At 41.0% G+C, this 10,584-nt stretch overlaps 2 protein-coding genes across 10 annotated transcripts in view; both read left to right on the top strand.

The window, feature by feature from the left end:
• The window catches only part of FAM172A (family with sequence similarity 172 member A), a 441,861-nt gene that overhangs the window by 310,013 nt on the left and 121,264 nt on the right, over nt 1-10,584 (top strand). The window lies entirely within an intron of this gene.
• Nucleotides 53-8,674, top strand: POU5F2 (POU domain class 5, transcription factor 2). Its single transcript, XM_045498246.1, has one exon. The coding sequence runs from the start codon at nt 2,151-2,153 to the stop codon at nt 3,162-3,164; it is 1,014 nt and encodes a 337-aa protein (XP_045354202.1). The 5' UTR covers nt 53-2,150; the 3' UTR covers nt 3,165-8,674.

The following is a 10,584-nucleotide window of genomic DNA, read 5'->3' as shown; positions in this document are numbered from 1 at the left end:
ACACAGAATCCAAAGCAGGCTCCAGGCTCTGAGCTGTCAGCATGGAGCCTGATGCAGGGCTCAAACCCACAAGCACGAGATCATGACTTGAGCCGAAGTTGGACGCTCAACCAACTGAGCCACCCAGGCACCCCACTTCTAAACTGCATCTTAAAGGTGGCTGGAAATAGAGCATGCTTCATTTATTCAGGGAATGTTTACTGAGCACCTTCTATGAGCCAGGCACAGTTGTAGGCACCATAGACACTGCAGTGAACTGGACAAAGTCCCTGTTCTCTTTGCAGCAGAGAAACCTACAATAAGCATATGACAAATAATTATATATTAGGTAGTGATGCCTATTAATACCACAAAAGAAAGCTTTAATAAGGGGAACAGAGAGTGATAACGGTTACTATTTTAGATAGGATAGTCAGAGAAGGCCTCTAATGAGATGACATTTGAGCAGAATCCTGAATGAATGAGACCAAAAAGCAAAGGGAAGCCATTTCAGACAGAAGGGCCAGCATGAATAAAGGTATAATAGTCGTGAAAAGTGTAACATCTTTAGTGCAAAGGGAGATATTCTCACTGAGCAAGATGGAATGCAAGCAGGGAGAGTGTGGTAGATGAGGCTGGGAAAGAAGGAAGAGAGGGAGGGAGGAAGAAATGGGAAAGGCCAAGAACAGTTTCTGGGTCTAAGCTTGGGTGACTGAGTGGGTGATAAAGCCATTAACCAACTCGGGGACCCCTGGAGGAGAGGCAGTTTTAGGAATGCAAATAATGAATTTGATTTGGGGCAGTGGGAGATACAGAATTGGATATTAGGAGTCAGGGCTAAAATACAAATTTGGCTCTTACCAGCATGTCATGGAAATTTAAAAAGAAGGAGCAAGAAGAGTAGTCAGCCTTGTCAGATACTGCAGAGAATTTTAATAGGATGAGAATTTTTAAAAGGCCATCAGATTTGACATTTGGAAGGTTGGCAATAACTTCAAGAAGGCCAATTTCAGTAGATGTCGATAGGGCAAAGCCACATCATGGTTCAGTTAGAAAGTGAAAGGGTAAGAGGCTGGGATTGTCCAGCCAAGGTGACTGTCTTCTCCCTTCCCAAAACTCTTCCTTGGAAGCTTTGAACCTGAGGTCAGATCTTCTCCTACTCCTTCCTTAACTTTCTTCACATAAAGCCTAGTACTGGATGCTTGAGATGGGGACATGATGGAGGGACAAATATTCTCAGATCCTTGGGTCTCTGATGGGAAAGGGGCCAGGGACAGGGGAGCCTGATGTTGGTGAAGCAGGTATTAAAGGGAGCATCTTCAGTGGGGAACAGCAGGTCAGGTTGGGCCTGTTCTGAGACCTGTCTCCAGAGGGGGAGAAAGATGAAACATATAAGTCTCTGTTGTATGTGGAAACCGGACCAGGAAGCTGAGGTAGGCTGCAGAGCAAAGGCTCTGGGGGGCTGGTGGGGGGTAACATGAATAATTAGTCAAGAAACTCAGCCCCGGTGAGAGAGTACAATGACAAAGCGTGAGGGCTGGGAGTAGAAGCTGACAGTTAACTGATAGACACTAGAAGAAATTTAGGGAGGAGTGCTTAGGTTTCTTAGAGCACAGGAACTAAAGATGGGCAGGGAAGGCTATTGGCAGTGCTTGTGACCACAATGATAGCAGTGAGGGGATGGTTAATGAATTTAGGACTGGTCCCAGCAATACCTGGTATATAGATGTTCAATAAATATTTGTGAAGCCAAAAGGAGTCGTTCCTCCACAGATAATGTGGAGGAAAAGGATTCGATACTGGAGTTCTGAAGAGCTGTTAGAAAATGCCTAGGTTCCCTTCAGGGAGAGGATGGAGGCAGTGACTGAGATCCCAGACCTCTTAAAAGTACAAAGCCAGAGAGAGAGAGACCTATACCACGGAGGGAGTTAGAAGCATAGACCAGGGTGGGAAACCCACTCGTTTAATCCTGCAGACCCAAGGGATTACCGGTAGGTCTACTAGATTTCCTCACCCCTGCGCAAATACACCCCTGGCCTCAGTTTCTCTCACCTGCACCTCCATCTCTGCCCACTAGGGGGCGGGGCTCGAGGGCAAGGCTGGCGGCTGTTCCGAAGCCTCGAGGACCATCAGTTCCTACCAGACTCCCTGCTCCGGTGCCGTCTTACCCCATGGCGGGACCCAGGCCCTCATACTTCTCCCCACTGCCAGGCAGTGGTAGGGGCGGGCCCAGAGGACCGGTGCCGGTGCGGGTTGACACTCCGGTCTGGTTGACCGCCCAGGCGGCTCCGAGCATGCTGATGGTCCAGCCGGGAATCAAGCAGGGGGGCAGCCCAGGCCCTGAGGTGTGGGAGATGCCCCTGGGTCCCTTGCCATACAAATTCCGGGGCGGGATGGCACCCTGCACGCCCGGGGTCGGAGCTGGCAAGGTGGGAGCCTGGTTCCCGAGCCCCTCAGAGGGCACTTTCCCCAGGCCCTACATCGTCCTGCAGTGCATCCCAAGGTTGGCACTGCCAGAGGACGTCGCAGCCAGAGAGAAAGAGATGGAGCAGCTGGCCAAGGAGCTGAGGCGAAAGAGAATGGCCCTGGGGTACTCACAGGCCGACGTGGCGTTCGCCGTGGGGGCTCTCTTTGGAAAGGTTCTTAGCCAGACAACCGTCTGCCGCTTTGAGGCCCAGCAGCTCAGCATCGCCAACATGTGGAAGTTGGGACTGCTGATGAAAATGTGGCTGGAGGAAGTGGACACCAAGAACTTTATGGGTGTATGCAAAATAGAGATGATCCTGCAGCAGGCTCGGAAGCGAAGACAGGAAAGCAGGGAGCGACGCATCGTAAACAATCTGGAGAAACTCTTCTTGCAGTGCCCGAAGCCCACACCCCAGCAAATCAGCCGCATCGCTGGGCAGCTCCGGCTACAGAAGGAACTGGTCCGAGTTTGGTTCTATAATCGGAACAAGATGGATGGTCAGCCAACCATTGATTTCTCCCCACAGGAGGATGTGGGGGCAGGGGGGTGGCCTCCTTTCCCAGGGGGGCCGGTATGCTTTCCTCTGGCATCAGGGCCCCATTTTGGTTCCCCCTGCTATGAAGGGCCCTATTATATACACTTCACCCCTTACCCTGTGGAGGGGACCCACCTCTCTGCCCCAGCCACCCCTCTTGGCTACTCCAGGCTTTCAAACTGAGGGGCCTGCCCTTCTGGGCAGAGCTGAACTGGGGAAATGGGTGATGCCTGAGGTTCATTTCAGGGCTGTTAACATTAAGAGCTCCATTAACTGTCTAAAGAGGTTAATACTTAAGGGATGGTTTGGGAGTTGTTTAGGAAATTCAGGGGAGGGAAGTTGAAGTTTATTATTCCAGTGTTTTTACCTAGCATTGACTTTAAGGTACATTACGTATATGGTTTAGGATATTTTGTTTCTCTCTCTCTCTGTTATTAATTGAAAATTACTTGTGTCTGTTATTCCTTGTGATTATCAGTAAACAGCGGATTTTTTTCCTTATAAACACACCATTGGGTGAAAAATTCAAACACAGAAGATTATTTCAGTATACCTTTTTTTTTTTTAATCAAAACCAAGCAGAACTTTATGTAAAAATAAACATAGAGTCCAAGATAATAGTAACCTCTGGGGGAAGGTTTGAGGTTGGGGTACGGAAAGAGTACACAAAACCTACCCAAGGGACCATGCTGAAATACAAGTGTTTTCTTGTGGTCCTCCCTTTCTTGAAAGATGCTTTTTTTTTTCCTCCTAATTCACCTTTTCATTTAGAGTGCTCAGTTTCAGGTGGAGGTCTCAATCCAGATCTCCACCTTATGGAATCCCACTGGTTTATCCACAGTCCTGCCCGGGTCGTTGTGTTTGGAACCCCTTTCTTACTGAGGTTGGCCAGGTGGAAAACACTTGCTCAGCCTCAGCTCCAGCTCACTTCTCTGGTTCTCAGCTCCATTTGGTTTATTACCTGGCTGTTTTCCTTACTTTCTTTTGAACTCAGATATGCATCTTAGAGAATATCTGTGATGGTTGAGTCAACATTCCCTGGTTTTTGTGATGGTATATCTTATACCACTTTTCCAATCTCTCCTACAAAATTGGTCTTTTCTAGTTTTCTCCTTCTACATTGGTAAATTTTGATCATCATATACTAAACAGACATACCTGCATGTAATATTTATTGCTTTCTGATTCCATCACTAAATATTATATATGAGTTTGTCTTCTTAATTACTAATCTGTCAGTTTTTTCTTTCTCCTTTTTTTTCCCCTTAATCAGTTCTTACAAAATATTTATCTATAGGTATTTTCAAAGACCAAGTATTTGTAAAAATGTTTATCTTATTTACTGCTGTTTTTATTTTATTTTTTAATTAATTAACTTGTAGCTTTTATTTCTATTAATTGCTTTTTCTAGTTTTCTCTGATTTCTCCCGATGTATATTTTTCTCTTGTCAGTGTTTGAAGATAAAACACTGATGATACATAGAGGTTTGTGAAGATAGAGACAAACTTTAGATTCAACAGATGACTAGTCACTTATTCTTGGACTCTCCCAGTAAAAGTCACAGAGCACCAGTCTCATTTCTTCCTTTTCCCAGACAGCCCTTCTGGACAACCTTGAAAGGGAGATGTTTCTGCAGAGGGCCAGGTAGTATTTAATGCTGGGATGAACAACTGTGGTTGTATCAACATTCAGCTCCTAAAAGATATGAGGAGGCTCTCTCTCACCCAGGCTGCTTCTTGAATTCTGTAGCCCCTGCGTATTTGGAGAATTGGTAATGGGCTTTTGATCTCGGGAACAGCTCCAAGGACCTGCCTCAGCACCTGCACAGCTGCGTCTTGCACACAGCTGCTGCACCTCTGGTTAGGCAAGCACCACGTTGTGTCATTGATCAGCCTTCACATAACTTAAAATGCGATTTTTCCATCACTGGTCCTCTTGACTTGACTATGTAAAGAGAAAAGGCTGGACCTTAGGTAAACTTTGATCTTTAAAGGATTTCAGGTTTTTCAAAGATTTAAGATTATGAGTAGAAACCTTAATAATAAAACCCCTCAAAACTGATAATTGAATTGCCCTTAGAATTGGGAGAAAACCAACAATGTGATGTTAGTGCTGAACAATATCAAATATACAGAGATCAAAGTAACATAAAATCAAGTCAGATATACCATGTCGCTAGCAAAGGTGTCAGTGATACTAGAGTGAAAACATTTTCAGTGGAATGGTTGGCAGAGGCAAAAGTCAAACAGTAGTCCAGAGTCTCCGTATTCACCAGATTTCCCCTAATGTCAATTAAAAACACAAATTCCAGCCACTCAATAAGATCTTCACCGTCATTCCGAAATATTTCTTTTATCAAATGTTTCCTTTATCTCATGTTTTCTTTAGACAAGGCAAGTATTCTTAACCTGAAGACGTCGCACCCCTTTACAGTACAGGCAGAATAGTGTGTTTGTACATGTGTGCATCTTTAAAGATGGTGATGATAGCTTTTATCACATTCTCAAAGGAGACGTAGCTCTTTGTAGATCTACAGTTTCAGAATTTTAGAAATACATTCCCTTTGGCCACCTTACTCTCAAGAGTTTTCCCTTGACCCAATACCAGTCTAACAGGTAATTCCTGGTTTTCTTTGAATCTGTATATTCTGGATATCTCTAACTCAGCGTAGAATAGAGGACCTGAACCACTTCTTACATAAGTCTTTCAAATTCAGCCAAATACTCTATTAATTATTGCCTTTATTGTTCTTATACTTTCATCAGTCTTTGACACTTTAATGAGTTTCCTATCATAAAGAACAATTTCTCTAGTTCCTAGAATCTTTCCATCTATTGTCTAAGAAAACTTGAAGTGTTAAGATATGCTCCCTTATTCCAAAACATTGTTCTTGAAATATCATCTAAATGTTTTCTATAATTTCATATTTTTCAAGTATACATACTATACATCTTTGCCTATTATACTAAAACTACATCAGGAGATTTATTTTTCATTGTAGCCACTTCTGTTTATAGCTTTCTTCTAGAAATCGTCTTGCTTACTAAACAGTATTCGTTTCCTTGGCAGAATCTATTTTTTTTTAGGGTACAAAATTGTATTATCTATGTAAAACAATGTTTTGAAAGTGAAAACTACAATGCCCTCCAATAAAATCCTAGTGGAATATGAGAGTATTTCTTGACAAGGTGGTTGTAAATGGAAAGAATAAAACTTAGGAAAATAAAATTTTGAAGAAGAGAGTCAGGGTGTCCTTGTCCTACCAAATATTATGAAACTACAATAAACAGTATGGTGGTGGTTACAGACAAAACTAACAAACAATTATTTGACTATTCCATTTTGTGGGAGTGTGAATTGAGGCAGCCTTCATGAAAGGCTATTGGATAATTCATATGGGAAGTTTTAAAATGTGATTTTTCTTTGGACAATCATTTCAACTTTAATGAATTTTTATAAGAAAAAATTGTATGTGCGTGCAAAAATTTAGTGATGAGGGTGGTCATTAAAGCACTTTTTTTAACAACAAAAAGTTAGAAACACCCTAAATGTTCAACAAAGGCTAAGTAAATCAAAAGGACCACCATATATGGTAAAAATTGTATTATAGAGTTACAGTTTTCACAAAATTCAGAATAGATTGTTGAGTGAGGCAAAACAGTTTATTAAGCTTTATGATACTTTTTATTTCTTAAGGAAAAGGTGTGTTACATATAGAAATATATACATAAGTAACTATCGTTGGTGATTTTATAAAATTATTCTGCTATATGTATTATACAATAAAAATATTTAAGAAAAATTTCTAAAGGAAGGTGCTAGGAAATCTAGGGTCCCTAAAAGTATTCATTCTTCCAGTCTTCTTTTATCTATAAAGTGGTAATTTTTAATTATAAGGCAATTTTATTTCAAAATATTAAATTTGGCCTTTTCATTTTTAGTCAGACCTGTAGTTTCTTTAAAAAGAAAGGCAGTTCTCTAAACGGGAGGAGTATTGGGATATATCAGAGACACATTGCTAAAAATTAGTTTTTTCCTTTAAATCAGATGCCCATTAATGTTAAAGAGCTGTAGTATAGCTTAGTGAGTGAAGACACCTGCCATATGTCTGTTTTCCTGCACAACATGGTAATTTACAATTACAATCAGTGTGTTTATATACCTCAGTGGTGTTAACCCATATTTAGAATATAATATAAGCCCAAATCATCTTCATGTTTCTGAATGTTTACTTTTCAATTTTAAAAACCATTTCAAAGTATCAAAATCCTGTTTTTATCACAGTAGAATCCTCCTTGCTTGTCATATTTGAAGAAACCAAATGAATATAAATAAGATCCATAGACTTCTAGGTTTGAAGGCAGGGTCAGTTCCTGTGATTACAGCCCCAGCCAGGTGAAAGGTGAACTGTCATGAAATGAATCTACCCCTATACCCAGTAAAATCCTTAACGCAAAGCATTAGCATAATCACAGTTACACCAGTGAATAGAAACGTTACCAGACGATCTTGAAGAGACTGTGTTGTTTACGTCCGGGGCTATCTTCAGAAGACAGTGCAGCACATCAGTGTGTTGGGCTGCTGCCCTGCCACCTCACTTTTAGCTCGGAACCCTGCTGTGAATTCTGCTACAGACAAAATTAGCTACTTTGGCATTGAACTTGGGCTTTTTAGACTTGCATCCCCCAGTTTCCAACAAAATGATGAAGTACCAACCAACTTCACTTATTACTGTTGACTCTGCTACTGACTGCCTGCCAAAGACTAGGGTTGGAAAAGGAAGAATTGAGGCCTTCCTGAGAATTCACTACATTTTGGATTCAATATTCGTTTCTAAAACTGTACAACCTGTTATATCTCTTCTTTTTCTCCAAAAGAGTAACTGCATTGTTTAATAATTAGTCTTCTTCTTCCCCCCAGGATGTATGGTGTAGAACTCCTTTTAGTTGTTGGTGCAATGGCCAGGGCAGTGTATAAGATGCTTTAAGTTGATTTATTATCTTAGAATGGATGATTATGTTCCTAGAACAGCTGTAAAACTTTGACAATTATTGACTGAGTAGTGGGCAAATCTTAACATATACCTTTTTGTTAAAGGAGAGTTTGGTTCAGTATACCATGTCTTAGTTTGCCAGGACTGCCGTAACAAGTACTCCAGCTTGGGGAGCTTAAAGAACAGAAATTTATTTTTTCACGGTTTGGAGTCTAGAAGGCTGTGATCAAGATGTGAGCAAGGTTGGTTCCTTCTGAGGGCTATGAGAGAAGGATCTGTATCAGGCTTGTAGATGCCCGCCTTCACCCCGTGTCTTCACATTATCTTCCTTGTATAGCTACCTGTGTCCCAATTTCCTCCTCTTATAAAGACTCCAGTCATTGGATTATGCACTTGGGTTATGCATTGGATTAAGACCTCATTTTAACTTAATTATCTCGGTAAATATCTCCAAATAAAGTCTAGGGTACTGGGAGTTAGGACTTCAACGTATGAATGTTTGTGGGGAAACAATTCAGCTCATAGCACCAGCCCAATTAAAATTTCAACTAGATTTAATTATTTGCTTCTGTATTCATTCAGCAAATATTAATTGAATGCCCTATATAACAAGTAGTGTCCTAGGTGCTAAGATGCAATGGTGACCAAAAATAGGCCCATCGTAACCCTCAAGGAGCTTAAAGTATGGTTAGGCATGGACGTTAAGCAAATAAACATGTGATTGCAACTTGTAATAAATACCATGGGGTTATCAGATATTGGGGGAAGGTCTTCATTTAGATTTTATTTATAGTCTTTTTATAATATGTATTGTCTCTGATAACACCAGTGTTAACAAATATTCTAAACCAGAGGGACCTACCTGCAGTGGGACTGTGGACCTATAACCAAGCCATAGTTAGGGACACAAGCATTCCCAGATTAAAATCCCAGCTCAGTAACCTACAGTCTCTAAGTGAGTTATTTCTTTCAGCTCCTTTTTCTCATGTGTAAAACATGTCTAGCAATCCACAGGGTGAGAGATTTGATAAAAGCATAAAATAGGGTAATATAGAAAGAACCCCCTAGGACTTCCCTTTAATACAGTAGGCACTCAATAATTTTTCCCTCCATTGTGTTTCCACTCTACTTGTCTGTGCTTTATTTATAGCTCATAAGTCATTCCTTTGCATCCCTAGGAACATTCACATAGTGGGTGCTCAACAATTAATAGCCAAAACTGAATAAATGAGAAAACAGAAAAAGTAGAAACAGTAGTCTCAGTTGCCAGAAACCTTACTATCTGATATTAGGAAACAACTTTCAAAATTGTAGTAACTGGAAAATAGTCATAAAGTCCATTTCCTCAGTTCTCAAATGACAACTAGGTAAAGGAACAGATGATAGTTTTGACTTGAAGGGTATAGATGAAGGCTTTTTGAAAACCCATACAGTGTTAAGTCACTGAAAGGAATGGTCTCTGAACTCATTTCTAGCCTGTAATAATTGTATGAATCTCCACAAATAAGAACAAAACAATGCACCACAGACTGAATATGGGAGCTAGGAGGAGACAGACTCTAGGAATGGACCGAATAGGGTGACACTGATCTTCCTACTATGATTCCCATTTAACCTCTCTATTCTGATATACTATGGCTCTTCCAAATGTAGCCCAATCCTGCCTTTATACATACTATAAAATGTTCACACCCTCTAGCTTTTTGGTTCAAAACCTACTGTACTCATTTGCTAGGGCTGCCATAACAAAGCACCACAAACTGGGTGGCTTAAAGAACAGAAATGTATTGTCTCACAGTTCTGAAGATCCAAAGTCCAAGATGAAGGTGGGGGCAGGATTGGTTCTTTCTGAGGGCTGTGAGGGAAAATCTGTTTCAGACCTCTCTCCTCAGCTTGTATGTGGCCATCTTCTGTTTCTTGTCTCTTCATAACATCTTCCCTCTGTGCATGTCTCTGTGTCCAATTTTCCTGTTTTTATAAGGACACCAGTCAGATGGGATTAAGGCCCACCCTAATAATGTCATTTAATTTAATCACCTCTGTAAAGGCCCTGTCTTCAAATAAGGTCACATTCCGAGATACTGGGGTTAAGACTTCAAAATACACATTTCAACAGGACACAATTCAACCCATAACACCCACCACTCCTGATATAGAGAAAATGTAAGTGTGAGATGTGGGGGAGATATAGGAAGGCAAAGAGACTTGTTTATTTTTTTCTACAAAAGAGTTAAATAAGAGGTGGCGTGATAGAAAGGAAAGAACATTACCCATAGAGTCAAACTGCTTCGGATCTGTATCCTGTCTCCAGGCCATTCACATAGACAGATCACCACTCTAAGGGAACATTTCAGAAAAATAACATTTCTTCCATCCCAACCAATAACTTTATGGGCTAAAGAATTACAGTAGCTATTTACTTGTATCTATTTTGGGGACAGAACAGTTGAAATCTCCTCAGTGAGTTTGAGCAATATTATCTTAGGAAGAAAATTTTGGATATTTTCTGTTCCAGTGCTGGTTGGGTTGCAAGAAAGGAAAAGAAAGAAAGAGAGACAGAGAGGGAGAGGAAAAGAAAAGAAAAGAAAAGAGAAAAGAAAAGAAAAGAA

The sequence above is a fragment of the Leopardus geoffroyi genome, chromosome A1 (assembly GCF_018350155.1).
Source record: "Leopardus geoffroyi isolate Oge1 chromosome A1, O.geoffroyi_Oge1_pat1.0, whole genome shotgun sequence".
NCBI lineage: Eukaryota > Metazoa > Chordata > Mammalia > Carnivora > Felidae > Leopardus > Leopardus geoffroyi.
The sequence above is the reverse complement of the archived record's forward strand: the minus strand, read 5'-3'. Positions and strand labels throughout refer to the sequence as shown.